Source organism: Budorcas taxicolor, chromosome 2 (genome assembly GCF_023091745.1).
Source record: "Budorcas taxicolor isolate Tak-1 chromosome 2, Takin1.1, whole genome shotgun sequence".
Taxonomy (NCBI): Eukaryota; Metazoa; Chordata; class Mammalia; order Artiodactyla; family Bovidae; genus Budorcas; species Budorcas taxicolor.
The window spans coordinates 67136956-67163985 of NC_068911.1; the positions used below are offsets into that span (position 1 = coordinate 67136956).

At 36.2% G+C, this 27030-nt stretch overlaps 1 protein-coding gene across 1 annotated transcript in view; it reads left to right on the forward strand.

Annotated features, from left to right (window-relative positions):
- SP3 (Sp3 transcription factor) overlaps nucleotides 1-26020 on the forward strand; it is a 56202-nt gene extending 30182 nt beyond the window's left edge. Inside the window, exons 6-8 of the mRNA XM_052652908.1 lie at nucleotides 15828-16020; nucleotides 21259-21455; nucleotides 24318-26020. Of these exons, the coding sequence (XP_052508868.1) occupies nucleotides 15828-16020; nucleotides 21259-21455; nucleotides 24318-24634 (707 nt within the window). The 3' untranslated portion in view covers nucleotides 24635-26020. The remainder of the gene's footprint in view (nucleotides 1-15827; nucleotides 16021-21258; nucleotides 21456-24317) is intronic.
- Nucleotides 26021-27030: the final 1010 nt, after the last annotated feature.

Here is a 27030-nt window from a genome sequence, read left to right on the forward strand (position 1 = left end):
ATTGTTTGCAGGTTAAAATGTAATTATTTTGTATATTTGTGTTAAATGAAATACATAAAAATTAATTTCACTGTTTCATTTTGCCTTTTAAATGTGGCTACTGAAAATTTAAATTGTATATGTGACTTTAAAGCTATTTTCTACTGAACAAAATTCATGTAACCTGTCTTGACTTAAAAGCAAAGTTGATATAAGCAGTAGTGTTCTCTAACAAAGCCCCTCAAATGTGGCGTTGGTCAAGGATCAGGGCAGCAAGGAAACTGATACTAGAGGCTGGGAAGATGCAGCGTAGGGAAGAAGCATTTGGAAAACTTGCCTGCAATAACTTGGAAGTCTAGTAATGTACCTAACTCATTTATAGCTTTAGGAGATGAGGTTGGAAAACAAACTGTATTTTTGCTGCTGTTAGCTCCATCTGAAAAGATATAAGAAAGAAATGAGCTGTAACATACGATTAGCTAGTTTGTAAGTAGGAAGGAAGAGCAGTAAAGAGACTCCAGAAATTTGGGAAATTGTAGGATTGGAAAAAGCATTTGTTTCTTACTATCAGTAAGAGATGAAATGGAGACATCTTTTGAGTAGATAATTAAAACTTCTATGGCAATCAAGGTTATGACCATTACTTACTGTTAAAAAGTTTGAATGGATTAAGGTGTTTCAGTTGGGCTAGGGAAAAAAGACTTTTTAAAGAAGTATGTTTTTTCCCTACTAAAGCCGAGTAGTTCCAAGGCACCCACAATTAAGTAGAGAGAAATAGACCCCATACAGTCTTATGGGACACAAAAGAAAAATGTAGAATGTCTAAAAGACATGTCTAGAGAAAAAGTTGTGGTTCTAGACATCAGCACTTGAAAATGGCAAGACTCAAACAGGTAAGGAAGCCTCTAAGCTTTTTGGAGAGTTGTACAGCCCAAGAAACAAGAGTGGAAAGTGTGAAAGAAAGTGTCATTGCACAAGCTGATTGTCATCCACTGATCTTCTGCCAACAGAGTTAGCTAAAGATGCTCACTCCCTTTGTCCACTTCACTTGTGGAGGAGGATAGCAGGCAAGGAAAAAAATCTGGAAGGTAGAGCTGAAAGAGAACACTGGACAGAGAAGCTCCTCCCAGAGATCAGAGAATCCTCTGCCCCAGAGCAGAGTACACTTACACTACCTGTTCATCAGGGTTTATGGATTGATTCGAACTATTGACAATTTTATCTCCTGGACAAGAATATATCATGAACTCCTTATTGCCAAATTCAGACTTAAATTGAAGAAAGTAGGGAAAACCGCTAGACCATTCAGGTATGACCTAAATCAAATACCTTATGATTATACAGTGGAAGTGAGAAATAGATTTAAGGGTCTAGATCTGATAGAGTGCCTGATGAACTATGGAATGAGGTTTGTGACGTTGTACAGGAGACAGGGATCAAGACCATCGCCATGGAAATGAAATGCAAAAAAAGGCAAAATGGCTGTCTGGGGAGGCCTTACAGATAGCTGTGAAAAGAAGAGGCGAAAAGCAAAGAAGAAAAGGAAAGATACAAGCATCTGAATGCAGAGTTCCAAAGACTAGCAAGAAGAGATAAGAAAGCCACCTTCAGCGATCAATGCAAAGAAATAGAGGAAAACAACAAAATGGGAAAGACTAGAGATCTCTTCAAGAAAATTAGAGATACCAAGGGAACATTTCATGCAAAGATGGGCTCGATAAAGGACAGAAATGGTATGGACCTAACAGAAGCAGAAGATATTAAGAAGAGGTGGCAAGAATACACGGAAGAACTGTACAAAAAAGATTTTCACAACCCAGATAATCATGATGTTGTGATCACTAATCTAGAGCCAGACATTCTGGAATGTGAAGTCAAGTGGCCCTTAGAAAGCATCACTACAGACAAAGCTAGTGGAGGTGATGGAATTCCAGTTGAGCTATTTCAAATCCTGAAAGATGATGCTGTGAAAGTGCTGCACTCAATATGTCAGCAAATTTGGAAAACTCAGCAGTGGCCACAGGACAGGAAAAGGTCAGTTTTCATTCCAATCCCAAAGAAAGGCAATGCCAAAGAATGCTCAAACTACTGCACAATTGCACTCATCTCACATGCTAGTAAAGTCATGCTCAAAATTCTCCAAGCCAGACTTCAGCAATATGTGAACCGTGAACTCCCTGATGTTCAAGCTGGTTTTAGAAAAGGCAGAGGAACCAGAGATCAAATTGCCAACATCTGCTGGATCATGGAAAAAGCAAGAGAGTTCCAGAAAAACATCTATTTCTGCTTTATTGACTATGCCAAAGCCTTTGACTGTGTGGATCACTATAAACTGGAAAATTCTGAGAGAGATGGAAATACCAGACCACCTGACCTGCCTCTTGAGAAATCTGTATGCAGGTCAGGAAGCAACAGTTAGAACTGGACATGGAACAACAGACTGGTTCCAAATAGGAAAAGGAGTACGTCAAGGCTGTATATTGTCACCCTGCTTACTTAACTTCTATGCAGAGTACATCATGAGAAACGCTGGACTGGAAGAAACACAAGCTGGAATCAAGATTTCTGGGAGAAATATCAGTCACCTCAGATATGCAGATGACACCACCTTTATGGCAGAAAGTGAAGAGGAGCTAAAAAGCCTCTTGAAGAAAGTGAAAGAGGAGAGTGAAAAAGTTGGCTTAAAGCTCAACATTCAGGAAACGAAGATCATGGCATCTGGTCCCATCACTTCATGGGAAATAGATGGGGAAACAGTAGAAACAGTGTCAGACTTTATTTTGGGGGGCTCCATAATCACTGCAGATGGTGACTGCAGCCATGAAATTAAAAGACGCTTATTCCTTGGAAGAAAAGTTATGACCAACCTAGATAGTATATTCAAAAGCAGAGACATTACTTTGCCAACTAAGGTCTGTCTAGCCAAGGCTATGGTTTTTCCTGTGGTCATGCATGGATGTGAGAGTTGGACTGTGAAGAAGGCTGAGCGCCGAAGAATTGATGCGTTTGAACTGTGGTGTTGGAGAAGACTCTTGAGAGTCCTTTGGACTGCAAGGAGATCCAACCAGTCCATTCTGAAGGAGATCAGCCTTGGGATTTCTTTGGAGGGAAAGATGCTAAAGCTGAAGCTCCAGTACTTTGGCCACCTCATGCGAAGAGCTGACTCATTGGAAAAGACTCTGATGCTGGGAGGGATTGGGGGCAGGAGGAGAAGGGGACGACCCAGGATGAGATGGCTGGATGGTATCACGGACTCTATGGACATGAGTCTGAGTGAACTCCGGGAGTTGTTGATGGACAGGGAGGCCTGGCGTGCTGCGATTCATGGGGTTGCAAAGAGTCAGACACGACTGAGCGACTGAACTGAACTGAACTGATACATATATATATATTTATTGTTATGCTTGCTCTTCTCTGTCATTGTATATTGTGTCTGTAAAAGCAGGTACATAACTTGTTTTAGAAAATAGGTCTCTGTAAAGAAAGGCCATACCTGGACCTAGGAGCTTTGAGTTTGATACTGTTAACTACATGGTATTTAACTAAAGGGACAAATGTATCCAAATGTGGGAGGGAAAGTAAATTGAATATTTGAGCAGCATGGGGACTTGGGAGCCATGATTCTTCAGTAAATATATCATTTCTTTCTAAGCACATGATAGGATTGCCGTTTCATGTCATTTTTAAAATCAGCATAGCCATCTAGCTTACTGTGGCTGTAAAATGTGAATGGAAGTTTTAAGAGCAGAATGATTTACCACATTGCCTTCTACCTTCTTGGCAAGACAGTCTTGGAAGCATGTGTCAAGTAGAGTCCAGAGGGACCGTGATAAGCAGATTTTTTTCTCCTGCCAGCCCAAGTTGGACATGTAAAATTGATGGGAAACAAACTTTTGTTGTGTCAAGCCGCTGAGGTTTTTGGATTGTTTGTTAACTGTAGCACCACCTCACTAATTCTTATTGATGTATTATGTTATAATTTTAGTCATAGTAGGTGCTCAGTAAATGGTGAATACACTAAACTTTGAGGGCATAAGAAAATGAACAAATTCTAAAACTGCCAAGTAGCTTTTTGGCTTGTATTTCTTATAAAGCCAAGCCCACCCATGGACTCTTTTATGTGTAACATGGCGAAGAGATTATATCATGTATTGTAGAAGACACAGGAAAAATTGAGAGAACAGTGAAACTTGTAGAATTTTAACTAGAAATAATTTTTAAATAATTGTAAAAACTAGAAATAATTGTTGAACTATATATGGTTTACTGGGTCTACGGTACCCAACCTTTTTGGCACCAGGGACCAGTTTCATGGAAGACAATTTTTGCATGGGCTTCGAGTGAGGTGGTGGTTTCAAGATTATTCAAACGCATTACATTTATTGTGCACTTTATTTCTATTATTACGTTGTGGTAATTTGGTAATTCCAGCAGTGGGGAGTGGCTGTACATGCACATGGAGCTTGGCTCCTGCCGTGCGGCCTGGTTGCCAGCAGCCACAGACTAGTTGCTGGTCCTTGACCCGGGGCTGGGCCCCTGATTTAAAGCATTGTTTCCTGCTTCTGGTGGCAGCAGCTAAAGTTAAGATTGTTGAATCTGTAGAATGTGTAGTGAATAAACCTTAGGAAGAAAGTAATATGCATTTTAAACACAGGATTGAGGAAGTCAATTGAGGGTATCTTTTGTTTCAAGGCAGTATTTTTAAAAATGAGGTGATAGGGAAAAAACCCCAAAGGACTGTTTTTTCTAACGCTAATGTCAGTGGCAGCAACAGCAGCTTTAGTTCAGTGCCAGAGTAGAACCTTTCCTCATGAAGCCTTAGGTAGAACTCCAGTGTATAAAGCTGAGCGTATGGGGTTGCTCTGATTTATATAAAGGCCTGAGGCTTACACATGGTCATCTTTCTGCTGACATTTACAGTATCCTTGGCTTCCCTGGTGGCTCAGAGGTTAAAGCGTCTGCCTGGAATGCAGGAGACCCAGGTTCGATCGCTGGGTCGGGAAGCCCCCCTGGAGAAGGAAATGGCAATCCACTCCAGTACTCTTGCCTGGAGAATCCCATGGAGGGAGGAGCCTGGCAGGCTACAGTCCACGGGGTCGCAAAGAGTCGGACACGACTGAGCGACTTCACTCCACTTCACTTAAGGAACTATAATTAGAAAATCCCTGTTCTGGAGCACGTATCGCTGCTGTGGCCATCTTCATTTTGGGGGGTTTGGGTTTCTTAGGAAAAGCCTTAAGTTCTTTCTTTAGGCATAATTTATTTTATATACAGTTTTAACAATTCTGACAAATTTCCCAGTTTAAAACTGGCTTGGAAGATACACATTAGAATGGGCAATGAATGTGTAGCCTGGGAGACAGAGGATTGGAAGAGTTGGGAAGAAGGCAAAAAACCAAACCAAAACAAAACCCGCAAGTAGATAGAAATAATAATAGTAAAAACAGAAATCTGTATGTCTTTGACACAATGTAATTAAGTCTGGAGAGATTTCCATTCAAAATATGGTAACCTGTAGTTTATCTGGTGAATTACCATCCTAAACAACTCATGCCCTGCAGATTTTGAATTTTAGAAGTTTTCTATGTTTTTTTTTAGCGATAAATAATTAAAACATTGAAGTAGATCACACTCTTCCAATGTTTACTTTTTTAAGGACTTTCTGATAATTAAAACTTGTGCGAGACCCCCCTTGTTTAGATTTGAGAAAATGAGCATATAGTGATGTGCTATATGCCGTTGCCTCTGTTACTTCAGTGAGTTATGATGCAAATACATAGCATCTATCTTGTCGGTTACTTTCTAAAAGAATGTTTTAAGAGATGACTGGGAACACAGCTTTTTTTGTGTGAGGTTGCCATGTTGCATGGCTTACAGGCTCTTAGTTCCTTAGCCAGGGAGTGAACCCGGCCCCACTCCCACTCCGGCAGAGAAAGGGCCACGCCCTGACCACTGGACCACCAGGGAACTCCTAAGTGCAAACCAATTTTGAAGAGAATTTACTTGCTGTGTGAAATTAGAATGGATTAGTGGTAGAATTAATGTAGTGCTAACTTTTACTCCCTTGGTGAGTAACATAATATATATGTGATCATGGGAGAAGATATGTTTAATATCTACTGGAAGGATGATATGAAAACTGAAGCGTCTTAAGATTGTGAGAGGTGAGGTAACAAAAAATCATATGAACTTACTGCTGTTTTTGTATATTTTCCTTCTTAGTCTTACTAAAGAAGATTTAAAAAAACCCCAGTGTATTTAGTCCTGAATTGCTTAGACTAAGAAGGTGTTTTGCTTATTGCAGTGACTGTTAGGTGATTGGGAGGTAAACTACTATAGGGATCCAGTTTATATTATGATCATGGTTTGTTTTGAATGAAGAACAAAAATTAGATCTTACAGTTTAAGTACTAATATTACTCATAACATGTGTGACTTCTGATCATCATCTTGTCTCTAAAAATTGAATCTCCTTTTAGGATGAATGTTTGGTACTATTAGGATTTGAATAGTGACAGTTGTGAGACCTCTTGTAACAAATGACCGTTTTTTAGATGGCAGTCAGGGCTTTATTGGGAACTCTCTTTTGGGTATTATTTTAACCTAGGGGAGTGGTGGAGGAAAACATCTTTTTCTTTTTTAAGAAACTTTGGAATAGCTTTAAAGTCTTTTTCAATCTGAAATTAAAGAGGAAAACTAGTCTCTTCAGCTTAATGGAGGAAGGGATGAGCCTTAGCAAAGAATACTGCCTGCAATAACATTGATGTGTATCCTTCATAGTTAATTTGAACTTCTTATCTGTGACATTGAAGATTTATCAGTAAGATTCCTAAAATGGGTCATCTGTGGGAGTTGGAAGCAACAAGGGAAATTTCCCCAGATTTTAAAAATTGTTAGTAAAAACCACATAACATATTTTCACTGTTTTAGGTATATAGTTCAGTTCAGTTTCAGTTCAGTCACTCTGTCGTGTCCGACTCTTTGCGACCCCATGAATCGCAGCATGCCAGGCTTCCCTGTCCATCACCAACTCCCGGAGTTCACTCAGACTTGAGATCATCGAGTCAGTGATGCCGTCCAGCCATCTCATCCTGGGGTGTCCCCTTCTCCTCCTCCCCCCAATCCCTCCCAGCATCAGAGTCTCTTCCAGTGAGTCAGCCAGTACTGTTAAATATATTCACACTAGCGTACAACGGGCTGTAGAGCTTCTCACCTTGTGAAACTGAAACGGTGCCCATTCCCTGTCTTGCTCTGCCTTTGCTGTTTGGTCGCTCAGCCGTATCTGACTCTTCTGCGACCACATGGCCTGTAACCTCCCATGGACTGTAATTCTAGCACCACTGGCAACCACTGTTCCGTATTCTATTTCTGAGATTTTGTATATTTCTGATACTTCATATTAGTAGACTCATACAGCATTTAATCCTTTGGTGACTGGCTTGTTTCACTTAGTATAATGTTCTCAAGATTCATCCATGTTGTAGCACATGACAAGATTTCCTTTTTTAAGGCTGCACAATATTTCTTTGTGTGTATATACAACATTTTCTTCATCAATAGATTTTTTTTAAAGTCACTAATTTAATTTGAACAAGCTAAATTAAAACTGCATATTCAAATGTAAAGAGGCTAGACTACTATTCCTGGACATTAGCCCTGGGAGGGTACGGATTTCTAGCAATACTTGCAGTACGTTTTTCTTAAATTTCTGTTTGGCTGTGCTGCATCTTCATTGCTGAGTGCAGGTTTTCTCTAGTTGCGGCGAGTGGGGTTTCCTCTAGTGGTGCACAGCCTTTTCATTGCAGTGGCTTTTCTTGTATATCACTGGCTTCAGTAGCTGTGCAAGGGGTTAGTTTCCCCTCCGTGAGTGGAATCTTCCTGGACCAGGGATGGAACTCGTGTCCCCTGCATTGGCGGGTGGATTCTTAAACACAACCACTGGGGAAGTCCCTGCAATGTGGTTTTGCATAGTTCTTTGTCTTTTGTCCTGGCTCCAGCTGTGTGACTTAAGGGAAACTAGTAACCTCTTTGTTTTCTCATAAATAGGAGGGAAAAAGTACTGCTAAAACCTTAGGGTAGTTGAGAGTATGAAGTCAGTTAATGTATATTGAGTACTTGTAATAGTGTTCAACAAATAGTAAACCTTACATTTTATCACCTGGTAGAGTAGAACGCTGTTTCTTTAACAGTAACATATATTTAGTACTGCAGATTAAATAAATATTTTACCGTTTACAGTGTATTAATTGTAGGTCATAGGTTTTCTTCTCATATATTTGTGGTATGTCTATAACCTGAGGTCTTCTATAAGGCATATTAGAAAATCAGTCATTTCCAGTTATATCTATGTGTGTGTATCTTACAAAAGCTTTTGTTTAGATTTACTAAGAAGACTAATTTTATTAATGTATAATCTTTAGTTGGGTAGAAAAGCTTTGAAAATAATTTGGGAAAAGACTATTAAAAAAAGAGGGTTGGACTTGAAAGAGATTAATAGAGATGAAATTAAAGATTAAATTTGAGGGGAAGGGAGCAGTCATAGAAGAGTAATGATCCAAAGCTAAGAATATAGGGTGTATGGGAAAGAGATTGTTTCATGTTAAAGCAGAGATTTCATATATATATATATATAGTTTATATTTGGTAAAGAAATAAAATTTGGTTTTAAAACTTTCCACTAAAGTGTTAATTTTTTTGATCAGATTAGAGAAGTGACATTTTTAGGAATCCATGTCTATAGTTTAGAACTATCCCCTTGAAAGAAAAACTAGAAAAAGACATGGTAGCCCTGAAATGTTCATAGGAATTTAAATAATTATGAATGTGAAAATCTAATTAAATAATACATGAGATCTTATAGGATTATTCTGTAATTCTGTTTAGGTGATTTTTATAGCAGGTGAAACTGATTAAAGAGAAAACATAAATTTTAGAATCAAATGAAGTAATTTCATCAGTACTTTAAAAATTGAAGGCAGAGAACATGAAAGCCTTTGATAAGAACAACAAAGTCCTAATGATATCCTATTGATAAAGGAGAATGTCTCATTTTATCAATAGTACTGTAATTCATATTTATCTAGTGTTAATAAAATTAAATATGCATGTTTCAGACTTGATAAACCAGCAAAGAACTTATTGTAAATACTGTTAGCTCTATTGACAAATAATTAGCAAATGGTCTTCAGAAGAAGCATTTAGTATTTCTTCTGGTAATATTTTTATTAGAAATATAGACATTAGATTTATGAGTTATTAATGCTTAACTAATATTGATTATACAGCCTCTATTTTTTCTTTATTTAAAAGTGTACTAATGACATGTTAAAGTATATCTTTCTATAATTTTGTGTTTGTCCATTGACTATACAAGAAAATTGGTCCTATCTTTGTAACCATACTGTGTGTATGTGTGTGTGTGTATGTATATATATATTTTTCATCATTTGATGTCCCTGTTTCTTTTTCTTTTCCTTCAGCTCTTACTGAGGTGTGCAGGAAATTGGGAAAAAATTCTTGTCAATGTTTTCTTATGTCTGACTGCAGTTGGTCTTCATTGCTGCTCGTGGGCTTTCTCTAGCTCTGTGTAGAGAGTGGGGGCTACTCTGTTTTCAGTGTTGTTCTTTGCAGTAGCTCTTCTTGTGGAGCATGGGCCCTAGAGGGTGTGGACTTCAGTAGCTGTAGCCTGTGGGCTCCAGAGAGCAGGCTCAGCAGTTGGTGGCGCAAGGGGTTACTTGTCCCTTGTGTGGGATCTTCCCAGACTAGAGATAGAACCAGTGTCTTTTGCATCACAAGATGGATTCTTAACCACTGGACCACTGGGAACACCCTGGAATTTTTTTTTTTTTCTTGTACAAATTTGTTTTATTTGGGTAGACTTTTAAAACAGCTATATCTATGGGACGGAGCTATAGTTGAAACTATAAACTGACAGTAGCCTGTCATATATCAGGCCAGATGAAGAGGAAATTTAAGCATTTTGAGGTAGAAAATATTAATAGGCACAGTGAAAAGCCAGTGCTGTTAAGTTTACAAAGTTCTTAAATGTACACACAAGTGTCCTTGAGAACTTAAGATTATGTTGTTCTTGAAAAGATTTCTTCACATGGCTTTTGGACACCAGTTTCCTCCTGTCTCACTGTTCTTTTGTTTTAATCTCCTCTGTTCACTTTAGTCCCCCAGGGTTTCTTAACTGTATACGCTCCATTCCAGGTAACTCTAAGTAACCAGCTATTTATGTTGATGATGCCCCAGTTTTTATCTGTGGACCATAGTTGCATTTGAACTCCACATCTGGTAGCTGCCTAATCAGCATGATCATTTGAGTATTTCATAGGTACTCAAAACTTTCATGTCCAGAAACGGACCCCCAAGTGGCAGCTCTTTGCCATAGTTTCTCTGCCTCTGCGGCTGCTGTTGAGTTGGCTCAGTCATGTCTGACTCTTTGGGGCCCTGTGGACTATAGCCCGCCAGCCTCCTCTGTTCATGGGGATTCTTCAGACAAGAATACTGGAGTGAGTGGGTTGCCACGCCCTCCTCCAGGGATCTTCCGCACCCAGGGGTCGAGCCCGCATCTCATGCGCCTCCTGCACTGGCAGGCGGGTTCTGTGCCACTGGTGCCCCCTGGGAGCCCTTTTTCTACCTCTGCTCTATTTCAGTTAATGGCAGCTCCATCTGTCTAGTCGCACAGGGCTGAAACCTTGGAGTTGAATTTAACTCCTTGCTCTCACACCTCACATAATATCTTTGACTCTACCTGCAAAGTATTTCCTAACTCTGACCATTCCTTACTGCTTCCTCATTAACTAGTTTCAGGCCCCTATATCACCCTGTTACTCTCAGTGGCTTCACTCACTGAATAAAATGTAAGCTTTTAGTGACCTACGAAGCAATACACAATGTATGACATCGTATATAATGGTATCCCCCATTTACCTCAGCTGTCTTACCACTTACTCCTCTTCCTTCCTATTCATTTGCTATCTAGCCTCATAGGCCTGCTTGTATTTCTCTGAACACAACAAGCATACGTCCACCTTGCTCTTGCTTTTACCTGGAATTCTCGCCCCCCCACCTTCTTGCTCTTCGTCTTCCTTCAGGGTCAGATGCTATAGTGTCAGCAGAGCCTTTTCTGGCCACTGTAGTTGAAACAAGTACTTCACTCCTTTGGCTTTTTGTCTGTCCCTACTCTACTTTTTTACCATAACAGTTCACCACCACACAAAGCACTATGTATATTTGATCCTTGAGCATGGGTTTGAACTGCTCAAATCCATTTATACACAGTTTTTTTCAGTAGTAAATACAACAGTACTACACGATCTGCGTTTGGTTGAATCCTCAGATGTGTATAGAGGGACAGTCAGTTACACCCCTGCCTTGTTGAGGAGTCAGCCGTATTAACTTGTTTATTTGTCCTGTTGTCTCTCACTAAAAAGTAAACTTGATAGAGGTGTGAGCTTAACTCTTATGAACTTTTATCCTCGAAACCTAGAACAGTGACTGGCATATTGTGATCACTCACATATTTGTAGAGTGAATAACATTATATTCTAAACTTCAAATTAAGGACTTAGTTTTTGGAGCACAGTCGTCTTAAGGTTTTTTTGTTTATAAATTCCAGTGGTGGGAGAAGGGGGTCATTGGTTATATAGGAACTAGAGTTGAAACTACAACAGACATTGATTGACTGTCTTTAAGACTCCCTAAGTAATCTCCTGTAGGTTACCTTAAGTTTTTGTATTTAGAATCTTTCAAAGTATAATATACATTCAGAAAAATGCACAAATCATATGTGTATAACTTGATGAATTTTTATAAAATGAATACATAGGAGAAATTACCACCTGGATCAAGAAGTGAGATATTGCCAGCAATTCAGCAATCCCCCTATACCTGGTCATTATTCGTTGTAAAGGTAGGCAGTCACTGTGTAGTAGTTTTTCCTGTTGCTTTGAGCTTTGTGAGCTTTATTTAAATGGCATACCTGTCTATAGATACAGGCATTATATGTAAGAGAGTGTGTGTGTTTGTCTTCTATTTAAAATTACATGTTGGTGATGTTGCATATGAGTTCATTTTCATTGTTCTAACATATTCACTGTATGAATGAATATATCATGGTTTTCCCCCTATTCCAACACTAACATGTATGAGTCACTTCCAGTTAAGGGTGAGTTTCTGTAGTTTTAGTGTCATGTGCATAGACATTTCTGTTGGAGTGAAATTACATGGGTTATAGGGTATACGCATGTAGGTTCAGCTTTAAGAGATATGGTCCAAAGATTTCCAAAGTCGTCTTATGGATTTACACATCCACCTGCAGTGTGGGAGATTATGTTGCTGTACTGCTTTGCTAACAGTTGGCCTGGTCTGTTTTAAAAAGTTTTAGCCATCTTGGTGAATGTGTGTTTCACTGTGATTTAAATTTTTCTGGTGTCTAATGATATTGAATACCTTTTCATACTTCTTTGGCCCATTTTGATGGGTATTACTTACCCTTCTCTTGCGCTTTATAAACAGTAGATTTCTAAGAGTAACTGGATACCATGTGGGGCTCTAATAACAGCTTGGTAAAACATACTTTCCTATTATCTCTACTTAAATACTGAGGAAGATACAAACTTGACTGCTAGTACTAAAGATTTAGTTTGAAGGTTTGTCTGTCTTAAATTGATAATGCAAGTTGGCAAAGGGGTTATTTAGAATTAGGTAACTTTATGATTAATATTCTAAAATAACCCAGTGTGTGTATGATCAAGTAAAATGAAAAAATTGGGTATAACACCTGTTGGGCAGTTTAACTTACTGTTTTTAGTGAGCACTAAGTGGTCCTGTCTATATGAACTGACTTTTCTTTTTTTTGCACTAAGTGATGCTAGGAAATTAAGTATCCATTTGGGATAAAATGAAAAATTTAAAGTCTTACCTATATGTGTTATTTATAGATAGAAGGAGCATAGTGAAGCCAGAGACAGTCTTTCCAGGTGGATTATTAGCTATACTGGAAATTCCTCCTTAAGGAAGGGTTTTTTAATTTAGTCAGATTGTATTTTCTGAGCACTTTTGAGTGAAGCATTATCTAAAGGGATGTGTGAACCAGTAAATAGAATTAATTCCAACATAAGCATGTATGAAGGAGATGGCATTTGAACTAATCTTGAAGGATAAGTAAAGGTTAGTGTTAGTTGCTCGATCGTGTTAAAATTATTTTATAGGTTCCATTGAGAGAATTAGCAATAGGAGTAGGAATGCCCTTTTAATATTGTTATCCTCTCAGTCAGGTTGTATTTCATTCTTGCCCTATCTCATCAGTTGCTTTATTTGTTCTGTGTGTTTTCTTTAAATCTTTCTTCTGTCTCTCTAGACTCCTTTATCTATATTTAGCATTCTGTGCTCCTTTTTCCTTGCTATCTTGTTACAAATAATGTAAAATGAGTAGCTTTAAAACCATCTGAGAGAAAAGCAAATCCTGTCTATTAACACGCACATGTGAAATCTAAAAGACGGTCCTGATGAACCTCTTTGCAGGGCGTGGAGGCCCAGACATAGAGAATAGACCTGTGGGCCCAGTGAGGGAGGAGGGGTGGGCTGAATTGAGAGAGCAGCATGGAAACACACACTACCATGTGGGTGCGATGGCGGGAACATGTGTATGCCTTGAGCTGATTCATGGTGCTGCGTGGCAGACGCCCACACAGTATTGTAAAGCAATTATCATCCATTAAAAATATTTAAGATTCCTCATTTTATGGACTCAAAATTTGTCCACCATGGGATACGTGCTATTTGTATGCTGAGACTTTTAATTAACTGGTAAAAAAGCTAATACTATGAACTGTTTGTGCAAGTATTTAAATGTTTGTCATAATGATGCAGGTGGACACCTGATTATAGAGTGATCAGTACTCATTTATGTTGTGTGTTTGGATGAATTTTATACATATCTAATTCATCTTTTCGCTGGGGAAATAGAAACCAGTTTTCCCCTTAACTTCCAACCATCAAATTCTCTCTGCCTCTGAGGTCTAACACAGTTCATGGCACATAGTAGCTAATTATTTATTGAATGAAAGAAGGTGCTTAATAGAAGAAGAGGTGGCTGTGCTCCCTCAGTTAAGCCATCACCCCTTCCTGACTTCTCAGAGACTTCACCTCTGTGTTTGCAGTCTCTCCCTCTGCAGCGGAGCTTCCTGGTGAACAGTTACACATGTTCCAGCCTCTCCTGCCTCCACAAACTGAACGAACCCTCCCCAGCCTCTTCTCTGGTCTCTTCAGCCTGTGTTCGCAGGTTTCCATCTCCCTCTCGAGCCAGATGTTTTGAAAACTTACCTGTACCTGTTACTAAACACTTTTTCGCTTCTTGCCCGTGTTCTTAGTTTCTGTCTTGATGTCTTGATTTTTCTACAGTACCTGATGTTGACCACTTCCTCTCTTTCCTTTCTTTTAATATAGCACATTTTCCTGGGTACTTCTTTCTTTCACAGCTTCCTCCTCTTCTGTCTGTTTAAATACCTGCATTCTTCACAGGCTGATTCTCTTCTCATTCTACTCGTAGCCTTTGCATTTTCTAACCTACTTCTTTGGATGGACTCCATCTGTGCAGGTCCAACTTTTTTTTTTTTTTACTGGTTTGTCTGACAACAGTTCAGACTCCATGACCAGCAACACTGAACTCATTAACTGTCCCTCTTTACCTCCACCTGAACCTTTGCTAGTGTTTACTATTGCAGTGAAAGGCACCACCATCTACCCGGTTGCCCAGGCCAGAGTGCTCTCTCTTTCCATTTCCCTCCTTGATTTTTAGTTGTAGTTATTCTTATAAATTTAAACTATTTGAGGCATTTTTCTTGGTTTTACATTCTAGTTTTCATTAGTATAAATTCAGGAGATATTAGATAAAGCATATTTTATTCTTCATGCTACTTTTCGCTCTAATTATTAATGACTAATACAGATCTAAAGTAATTTTCTATTGAGACTTTTAGTTTACATAAATCAAAATAAAAATGGGCAGAAATGTATGTTTTACCAAAGGTGATTTTGTTCAGTATTCTAAATCATGTATTGTTTTTTAAAAGAATTTGTTTTTTTCTGAATTGAAAAAACCTCTTAGCTCACTTAGAAAATGTCATGTCATTATTGATATAAAGAAAGATGTTTGGCTATGCTGAGAAAATGATGTAGCTTCCTGCCATATCCATCTTCTTCACCATTGCATGCTCATTTTGTTTCTCAGTCTGGTTTATAATACAATTCCTTGAAAATAAAAACTCTCTCATACATAGGTACCTCCTTCCACAGTGATACTGTGGTTGTGCCCATTATGGATGTTTTTGCAAGGATTGACTTTAAAGGTTAGGTTTATGAGTAATAATTTCATAGTACCTACAGGTAGGCATAATTGCATTCCCATAATACCTACATTTTGAATTCCCATAGTTTCTACAAGTGGGTATAATTGATATAGACTGTACAAGAGAGGTTTAAGGCATTAGAATTTGTTCCAGTCTGAGTTGACCGTTAGATATATTGACTATTTGAACAGTTATAATTAAGTTTCAGATTGTTTTATGACTTAGCTTGGTCAAAAAAAAATTGGCTTTCTTACTGAATTTTAAAAAACAAGCTCTCATGCTTTCTTTTTGGCTTAATCTCTGATATTTAGAATAAAACAAGTTGTTTTAGAAGAATAATCCACAACAGGGAGCAATGATTATGCTCCACCAACAGAGGATTTTTTTACGTATACATAGTATTTACTCATTTTATCTTAGAGAGGCTCAGATCTCTTGCTATCTTTTTGGGCCAGTGGGCTGCTTCTCATCTGTATTTGTTTTTTTCTTTAGATATTAGGATCAAGGAAGAAGAACCTGATCCTGAAGAGTGGCAGCTCAGTGGCGATTCTACATTGAATACCAATGATCTAACACACTTAAGAGTACAGGTGGTAGATGAAGAAGGGGACCAACAACATCAAGAAGGAAAAAGACTTCGAAGGGTAGCTTGCACCTGTCCCAACTGTAAAGAAGGTGGTGGGAGGTATGCACACATGCAACATCCTTTTTTTTTAGGCTGCTGATATCATCATCCTAATTTTTTAAATGCTGCATGCCCTGACACCTAATTAAGGGAAATTATTCACTACATGATCATCTTGTGTGTTTGTCTGTATGAGTGTGGCAGAAAAAGTTAGTGCACAAAACATGTGAAATCACATTTTTAGTTCTGAATGCCTTTTTTAAAAAAAAACTAAAATTAGTTTACTTTAAAAAGAAGTATAGTAAGATGCCATTTAATAGGCCCATATCAGATAATTTGCAACCCAGCAATGAGATTTGCCTAAACACTGATTAAAAAGTTGCTTCTTAACTTGAGAATAACTTATATAATATAAAAATAAGTTTAGAAATTGGTGATAAAGTATATTTTCCATTTTCAACAGAAATGAATAATAAGCATTAATGGTGGAATTTTTAAAAAAGTGAAACTGTAATATTTCTGTTCAGTGTTTTTAAAAATTTAAGAAAAAAATGACAAACTCAAAACCTATCAGTAACTGTATTAAATGTGGATGGATTAAGCTTAATAATTAAGAGATTGAGTCTCTGATCATCCTTAAACTCCAGCCTTACATTGATTATAAAGAACATCTTAAATTGGCACAGAAATATTGAAAATAAAGGAATGAAAGAGATTTATTAGGCAAATGTTAACAAAAAGGAAATATGCATAGCAGACATGGTATTATTTGATACTTGTTTGATTTTTTCACCTAATCAAATGGATAGATAGGGATATATTTCTTAATAACATGAAGTTTTCATCAAGAAGTTTACTAGCCGTGATACCTTTTTCCCACAACTTTGAAGTGTATAGAGAAAAAACTGATAGCACTCTAAAGACATACTAACCAAATCCTCCAGTCATAGTGAAATATCTTAATATACCTCTGTCAGAAATGAGCTATTTAAATAGACCGGGGGTGGGGGGATCTATGAATAGAGTTAATGAACTTGATCTAATAAAGCCTACCTGCCTTTGAAAAGTTGATTTGTACACTGGCCAGCCCATTCACATTAATAATAATGACTAATGGTTAATACTGAGAGCTTACTGTGTTCTAGATAGTCTTATATGTGAGGCATGGAGAGGATGAATGGTTTTTAAGAGCATGTACAACTGGGATTTGGACCCAGTTTCTTACTCTAGGACCCGTCTTAAACCACTATACTGCCTCCTGAGTAAATTTGCTTCTGCATCTGATCCTTAGGCATTTGTATTTACTAATGGTAATTATTCACTTGTTTGATTTATTCTTTGAAATGTTTTGGTCAATTTAAATAAGTTAGTGTGGAATTTAGTTAGACAACAGCTTTTCTGAAGTTTACTCTCATTTTTAGAGGAACTTTCAAGATAAATTTTTCATGAAAGTCAAATCTGAGGATCATGGCTTTGCCTGTGTTTTGCTTATTCTTTTTCTTTAAATGGAAAGTTTCAAATTTATTAAACTAAAACATGCCCCCAAAATTCAGAAATATAGAAGAGTATTAAAATAATACTTAATTTCCAGCCCACTTCAAGATGACTGTTGTAACGTATTTGTATTTATCTTTCTAGACTTTAAATATATTTTAAAGTAGAATCACCTTCTCTGTTTTACATGTCTGTTCTTCTTATTTTGAAAATTCTTGTGATCATACTTCCAAGTCTACAAAAAGCTTGCATCAGTTTTTTATGACTATAGTATTCTAGTGTGTGGATGTATAAGAATTTAAAACCTTTTTGGGAGTTTATTGTCAGTTAATTCTTACACATATGTCTTTGCACGTTTGTCGGATTATTTCATCAGTATAAGTTGGCAGTGGTGGAATTGTTGGATCAAAGGGAAATGTCTCCTAGAAAGTTGCATCAATTTGTATTCCATCGGTGGGTATGAGAGTGTCTGTTTGCCCACACCCTTGCCAACAATGAATTCTGTCATTTTTAAAAACCTTGAAAGTCTGAGAGATGAAAAGTAATGCCGCACTATTGTTTTACTTAGTAGTATATTTTTGTTACTTTGTGAGATTGAACATTTTTTGTTGATATTTTACCATTTAAAAATTTTGTAAATTATTTCTGTCTTCTGTGAATCTGTTACTTTGTCTGTGTCATATGTGCAGATATTTTTTTCCAGTTTTACATTGCCTTTCAATTTTTTCAGTGGTTTGCAAAATGTGATTGTTTATATAAGTAAGGAGAATTCTCACAGTTTGCAAACTTTTAAGCATAAAAGTTTTACTTGAGATGCATTGTTATCATGCTGTTAAGTCTTCTCAAACCGAAGATTATAAAAATACTCATTTTTCTAGAACTTCTATGAGTTCATTTTAGAATAATTTATTCTGAGCAATTAAAATTGAAGTTCTTAAGAAAAAACTGTATTGTTTCTTAGAGCTCATTTGCACAAAATTCAGCTAATATATTCATGATAGGCACAATCATATCATTGGCAGTTGCTACATCCAGTTAATAGAAGTATAACGTATAGTAAATCCCATTCTGCAAAGGTGAGATAGATGGCATTTTAAGCATTTTAGAATACTGGCCTTTTTCTTTCAGCAATATTCTTTAAAAGAATATAATAGTGTGTGTAAAGTGGCATCTTTAAAGAACTAAATTTTGTTTTATCTTTTTGAGCAAGGTGTAAAATATAATTAAATATTTAAAAATTATATTCATTTGGGCATTTAGCCAATATTTATTAAGCAGAACCAGCCTTCAGAAACTTTATACTCTGGTAGAAGAGATGATAGTAAAATAAATTCTAAGGACATTATTGTTCTATAGGTTTTGTGTGAATTAGACCTCAACCCATTCTTTTGAATCTGTTATTTTCCCTGTCAGCATTTCAGTTTGTGTTTTGTTTCTCCTGTCCCACACAAAAGACTCAATTTACTTTTCTTAATCCTTCCACTCAGAATTTAGCTTGCTTCATTGTATCATTCTGTCTTTGCATTATTAAAATTTTGGGAGCGAGTTTAAGAAGTCAAGAATATGAACTTAAAATTGTTAGATTTTTTTAGGTTATGTACTAGGTATGGGGTGTAAATATATAAATCAAGAAGAAAACTTACAGTCGGTAATCTTTTATTACTTAAAAGATTTTTTGTTAAGATTTTTTGTTAAGAAATTTACTTAAGTTCTCTTTCTTCATATCACATGCCATAGTCCATATCTAGCATACCTATATCTTGAGTAACATTTTTCTTTGAATAGAAACTTGAACATGGGTATTGGGCTTTTCCCTTAATATTGTATATTTTTGTGTGCCCTGTCTTCATTTTTTTCTTTCTTATATGCCTGTCTCATTTTCAAACAATAAATATGTCTTGTTTCCTTATAATTCAATTGATGAACAGATATCTTTCCCTGGAATTTTGGTTCTTTGAAAACTTACTTGTTGCAATAATTTATTTTAGTCTTGTGCTTTGTTCCTGCTCTCAGGCTGAATTTTGCAAAGTTAGTACAATAATAGCACTTTTGAATTTATAAAAGACGGTGATTCACCTGAGTGGTAGGCTTAGAAGAGAGGCAGGAAGTTATGAGTGTAGAATCAACTGAATTGGGTTCTCTGTGAAATTGCTATGGTGGACACAATATGTAAAATCGGTTTGTACACCAGTAGCCACAGACATTGCTCTTTTTCTTTGGGCCATTCAAAAATAAATTTAAAAGAGCTAAACTAAATGGAAATACTGTTGGCTTTGGTTAAGACTTTGGCATTGCAGGTGAGCCAGCAAAACCTATCTCACTCAGCTCAGCTCTTCGAAGAGAGTTGTAGAAATTGGGGGTGGACTGGAGCTGAAACTAGAATTGTGTTAGATTATGACATCCTTGCCCTTGAGACAACAGCATGACTCCTCCTTGTCTTTACTTATGCTATTCCTCTGCCTGGAATGCCTTCCCTCCTTTCTATCTAAATCCTACCCACCTTCTCCACGAAGCCTTCTCTAACTACTGGAGCCCATTGATGTCTCCCTGTTCAGAACACCTATGGCACCTAACAGCCAGCACAGCACCGTTTAGCACTGTTTGTCCTATGGCAATTTCACATGCTACTGAGTGTGAGTACATCAAAATATAAATGTGGGGAAATATGCATTTTTCCAGTAAAATTTGAGAAACAATAGGTATATTATATACAGGAGGATTTGCAGGCTTATGGACGGTTTACAGGCTATATATCTAGACTGAGATTGTGGGAGGAGGGGAAGTTGGGTGGGGGTCTTAAATGTATCTTTTTTAATCTCAGAGAAACTGCGAAGTTTATTAAATAAAATTTCGACTATTGAGTCTAAAATGTCATTTTTTAAAATATAAACTCATTTATTTGTCTTTATTCAGTAACTATCCTTTTTTGTTGTTGAGGTTGAGTAATAACATTTTCTGTAGTGTTTAATACACTTTGAATATCATTTCTGGAATCAAAAAAGTTTCCTTCTTGCTTAGGCTAAGATATCTGTGTTCACCCATCTAAGCACGTACCTTCTAAGCCTTGTTCTTGCCATCAAGTACTGAAATGTAACAGGTGTAAAACTTTGCAGTGTGGAGAAACTGCATTTTATTTATGTCTCTGATTTATACTTTGGGGTATCTGCATGGTTATTAGTAAGGGAATTTTAACTATAAGATAACTTTTATTTCATACAGTTCTAGGGATCTAGGATGACAGCTTTGTCTAGATTTTTTCCTCTGGTTTTCTGTGAGTCAGTGTATATTCAGGATATGGCCATGCAAATATGTGAATACATAATGTATATATCATATTAACTTAAAGCCTGAGTAAGGCACCTAATTAATTGTACCTGTGATGAGTTACTGCATGTGTTGTTGATTTATTTACTTTTTAAATTAGCTGACATCGTGACTTTGAATAGACCATTTAGTTTTCCTGTTCAGCTAATTTAATTGAATTGGGTCTATGCATAGCATTTGTGAATGGTTCTGACAAGATAATAAATAGCTTTATTATACACTATGTATGAAATGTCCTTTTAAATTTTGTATTTCTTGAATATATTTACATTTGGACAGCATTCACATTAGTTGTGGAGTAAAAGAACATGTAAAACTTCCAAATTCTTATTTAAATTGATTTTAAATGGTTTTGGTTTCTTATTGACCACATGGTGATAATGTCTTCTGTTTGAAATTCAGCATGTTGAATATGATGAGTGGTATTGTCCGTTTGAGTATTTTCATATAAGTATATATTATTCTGTGTGTGTTTTTTAGAGGTACCAATCTTGGGAAAAAGAAGCAACACATTTGTCATATACCAGGATGTGGTAAAGTCTATGGGAAGACCTCACATCTGAGAGCTCATCTTCGTTGGCATTCTGGGGAGCGCCCATTTATTTGTAACTGGATGTTCTGTGGTAAAAGATTTACTCGAAGTGATGAGTTACAGAGGCACAGAAGAACACACACAGGTTACTAATCTTTACTTTTTACAGACAGAAATTAATTATAGGGCTGCATACTACCTTGAATTTTTTTTTAAGCATAGCTTACTGAACTGAATCTTTTAAAATATGATTGTTTACATCACATTTCTATCTTCAGCAACATCAATTTAAAAACACTTTAATTCTAAACAAGCCATATGGCTTATCTTACAATGTTTTATCTTATGCAGACTGTGGTTAGTGTTTTCTTTTTCAGTTTTTTGTTTTTTTTCCATTTTATTCAGTGTCTTAAGTCACATTTATCTTATCATTGTTAATTATGTCAGTGTTCTAAATTAGTTGTATGCTTTTACTCTTGATCATTATTTTCTTCCTCCTTAACACTGTAATAATAATTCCTTTTCCTCTGATAATCTCATGTTTTAATATATGTGAAATAAGCAGAAAACTATTTTCTTTGAGGGGTAATAACCACGGCATCTTTGATGTCAGGATTTTCATTTAGTTGTGTTTACATAGTGTTTGTATTGGAGAATGCAGTGACACCCCACTCCAGTACTGCCTGGAAAACCCCATGGACGGAGGAGCCTGGAAGGCTGCAGTCCATGGGGTCGCTGAGGGTCGAACACGACTGAGCGACTTCACTTTCAGTTTTCACTTTCATGCTTTGGAGAAGGAAGTGGCAACCCACTCCAGTGTTCTTGCCTGGAGAATCCCAGGGATGGGAGACCCTGGTGGGCTGCCATCTCTGGGGTCGCACAGAGTCTGACACGACTGAAGCGACTTAGCAGCAGCAGCAGTGTTTGTATGGTCGTTACATGGAATGGACCTAGGAATGACCCAAATTGAATTCTAACTTAATATAATATACACAGATAGTTTTCTCAATATAGTGATCAAGATGATCATCAGTCTGTGCTCAACATTTGAAGAATTGATAAATATATAATGTATTTACAAAGCCTAGAGAGCTTAGAAGGAAGAATTATGGTGAGACTTTGAATTCTCTGAGATCTAACTATATAAAGTAACCCATGAAATATGTGGCAGTGTATTATATGCTCTACTTGTTTTAATTTCTGTCTCATCAGATAGGTAGACAGGTGAACTTCACCTGTTTGAAACTGCAACTGACAATATAAGAAAGTAGATAAAGTATGCCCAGAGGCAGAGATCATTATCACTGGGCTAGTAAGGCATTGTTGGGCATTAAGACCTTAAAGTGAAAGTGAAGTCACTCAGTCATGCCTGACTCTTTTCGACCCCATGGATAGTAGCCTTCACCAAGCTCCTCTGTCCATGGGATTTTCAAGGCAAGAGTACTGGAGTGGGTTGCCACTTCTTCTCCAGGGAATCTTCCCAACTCAGGGATCGAACCCAGGTCTCTCACATTGTAGACAGATGCTTTACCGTCTGAGCCACCAGGGAAGTGAGTATTAAGACCTTAAGATGGGCCTATACTAGAATTTTCTTCAGTGGAATTTGATTAGCAGGATATGAAAAGATACAGTGTAGAAGGGAAGAAAGGGCTATGATCAAAGTGTAGGAAACACTGTGTTAAAGAGGTTTACTGTGCAAGTACCTTCAAGGAGCACCTTCAGTCGCCTGTGAGTGAGCACTGTGCATCTTCAGGTAGGGGAGGGAGTGGCAGCCTCTCATTGTGCCATTTTGTCATTGAGCGTCTCCCAGAACTAATGTTTCAAGGGAGACTTTGGGAAATAACCTTCCTGGAAGAATAGAATAGTATCCAAATAGAAGAAGTGAGAGCTCTATTTGTCATGAGTGAAGATGAGATTCTCTTAATAGCTTTCTTTTATGTCGGATTGAGCCACATTAGAGAGCCCTTGGAAGTTAAGTAGTGGAGACCTTTAAGTATTTAGTTATCTACAGATTACTCTTACATCCCTGTACCACTTAGTACAATGGTAAATTTCTGTACTCTAATAAAATTTGGTATTTAAGGAAGATTTTTCTGGTGTTTATTTGTTGGATTGGAGAGGGAAAGCCTAGCATGTCACTGTAATAGTTCAGGCATGAGGTCTGATGAGGACCTGCTGAGAGGAAAGTTGCTGAAATGAGATAGGTAAGACATTTTGAAGAAAATAAGAAAGTATTGGATTTATTGTGTAAATTCTGTGTATTCCTTTTAGTTTGGCCTTTTGCCTTACCTTCTAGTAATCCTCCCACATAGTGGGTCTTCAGCATAATAGAAGTTTTGTCTGTCTATTGTGTTTAAAAAATGTAGTTTTACAATACTTTAAAAATATTTTTTATTCATGTTGAAAAATAAATTTAGGCGTCAGAGTCTTATTAACTTTAACATTATGATGTATTAGGCTTGCTTTTGATTATTCCAACTGAAATCAGATCAGATAACCATCTCCAGTTCTTGGGACTGCCCAGTCTTTATTAGATTTCAAGCTTGTGTCTTGGCTTTAATCTTGAAGTACTTTGTGTAGTTTCTTGAATTTGCATTTATGAGTTGAAAGGTTAAATATCAGGATCTGACATGTTAATAATATCTGAAGTATAGCTTAAAACTATAGTTTTTTTTAAAGAAGTATGTTACAGGTTGTCATTTTTAAGCTGGTATCTTAAAACAGATGTTTGAAAACAAACTGTTAGCATAGTTGAGGTATTAAGATTCTTATCTGATATCAGTGTATAGTTTAATAAGTTTGAAGATTGCTTTTCATCCAAAAATAAAGATGATAAACTTATTTTGAAGAAAAAATAATGCAGGGACAGCTCATGAATCGAATACAATTCTAATTGAATTCTGCTCCCTGTCCCTAAAACTGTCAATCTTGGCTTATTTTCTTTCTCAGAGAATGAGTCTACTAATGTTGCATTTAAAAAAACTAAGTAACTCAATTTCTTTAACAGGTGAGAAGAAATTTGTTTGTCCAGAATGTTCAAAACGCTTTATGAGAAGTGATCACCTTGCCAAACATATTAAAACACATCAGAATAAAAAAGGTATCCACTCTAGCAGTACAGTGCTGGCATCTGTGGAAGCTGCACGAGATGATACTTTGATTACTGCAGGAGGAACAACACTTATCCTTGCAAATATTCAACAAGGTTCTGTTTCAGGGATAGGAACTGTTAATACTTCCACCACCAGCAATCAAGATATCCTTACCAACACTGAAATACCTTTACAGCTTGTCACAGTTTCTGGAAATGAGACAATGGAGTAAATATTACACAAATACTTATTCATTGTGGTTATTTTTATACAGTAGTGAGAAGAATATTGTTCCTAAGTTCTTAGATATCTTTTTATTGATGTGTAAAAATTTTTGGATTGACAGTAACTTGGTTATACATGACACTGAAATGCCTTACTTTGTATGATATTCCATAGTATATTAAAAATGGTAAAATTGCATGGGTTTTGTAGGTACTTTTGGAATCTAGAAGAAATGAAATTTTACCAAGTTATATAAAGAGAAAATTGAATTTAACAATGCGAATGGTAGTCTAACCAAATGCACCAATCCTGTGTGGTTTAGTGTAAAAATGAGAACATGTTGGTATTTATCTATTGTAAGATAAAAAAGTTGGTGGGTGAAAGAAATCATGTTATGATAAAAAAAATTTTTGTAATTTTCTTGATGACTGGAATTTTTATTATGCATAACTGACAAATCAAGTTTCCAAGCAAATGTTACATAGTGTAGGCTTTACTTAGCTTATCAATTTGTCATTTTGAAGCTAATTATTTTAATTAGGTTAACTATGTACAATATTTTAAGCATTACTCTTGTAAGATTTTGAAAAATACATTTTAACATGGAACTCTAGGGATAGTCACCTTTTAAATCCTGTTGAAAAGCCATGTTTAAGATTTAATTTGCCAAAATAATGTCTTGTTAATATCCTTTCAATAACGAAGTTGGGCAATATAACCAATGTTTAAAAAGGTTTAAAATGTATAGGTTGAGGCATTTGGGTGGTAAGAAAATGTTATAGTGAATTATCCCTTTTCTTGAATATTGGAGGACCAAAAAAATAAGGTTTATTGCGTCTTAGCAGTGATTTTTTTTTTTTTTTTAAATCCAATCTTGTTTCCAAAAACCACATGTCTGCCAGGGCCTTAAAAGCCATCATGTAAATTACCAGTAAAGTATAACATATGCAAACATAACAAAATCACTTCCATAGAGACGATACTCCAACCATATGGATATTAGTCATAGAGAACTAGAGGTTTTATGATATTTTTTTAAGTCTTTTTTTTTTTTTGGTCTAGGTAGTCAGTCTGCACTTAAATATAAACCATTTTCCTTTTTTTGCTTTTTCCCTTAAAATTTATATGTATTCAGTACATTTAATTGAGAAATGTATGTTTTTTATTATGCTGTATTTTCTTTTTATTTTTTAATTATTGTTTATATTTTCAATTATTAAAAATGTACAAAATAAAGTTTCATTGCTGGTCTTGTAAGAGCTATACAATTTTCTTAAATGTATACCTATAACTGCAGCAGTTCACCTATTTCAAAAATTTGGAATTCTGTTCATTTGTTATTCTTAAGACCACCTCAAATTTAAAGGCTACCTTATTGTACGTTTAAAGTGTATTATAACAGTGTGGTAGTTAATAAAACACTATTTTTTTTCTTTTGAGTTTGTTGTATTCCTGTGCATTTAAAATAATTGCAGTGGTATGGGGTGAGAAAATTGGTATGGTTTATTTTTCTTAGCATTTTATTTGCAGATTCTTGATTTCAGACACTGAAATTATTGTAAACATATATATTTACTTATAAAGGGAAGAGTAGAGGCTCCTGGAGATAACTTTTTGTTTTCATCTAAGAATGAGCTTATTAAATAAAACTTCTGAAAAAAATCTTTTAACTCTTAGCCCACATTGATTCATAGAAATTTTATCAATCCATTTTGCAAACCTTGTTTTTTGTTTCCCCTGTTAAAGCAATGCAGAGTATTTTGATTTATCAAAAATTTGAGTTTACTTGAAGATTCTTAAAAATTACATAAAACAGCTTTGGTAACCATGACAAGAGTTATTTGAAAAGGTTGTTTTTTAATTTATATATATTTAATCATAAAGGCAGGGTAAGAGGGAAGGAAAAATAGGATATCAGTGTGAATATCTTAGATATTTTAAAATAAAATGTCCAGTTACTTTCTACATGCATAGAGTAGGGTGAAAGATTTCCATTGTCTGTTTCCCTGGCCCAATCTGATACTGTCAGTAATACTAACATTTTTGAGTGCTTAGGACAACACTAGATACACATAAAAACAAAGTTTTTCTAAATGTGAGACTTAAGCTTGTGATGCAGAATAAGAAGTATTACTTGGAATAGTGAAAATTAATGAATGTACATTTGTTTTGAAGTTACAGGGTTAGAATTTGAATCTTTAAACTCTTTTAAATAATTTTTAGAATTTAAAAAATAACGTTGAGTGTGTGAAGAGGATTATATGAGAAGGTTGCTCACTTGAGAAAAACACCCATTAAATCAGGAGATTGAAAAACCTTTTTAGAGTGATGGTATAGCTGCTGCTGTTGTTTTTAATTGGAGGGTAATTTACAATGTTGTGTTAGTTTCTGGGGCTGTTTTTA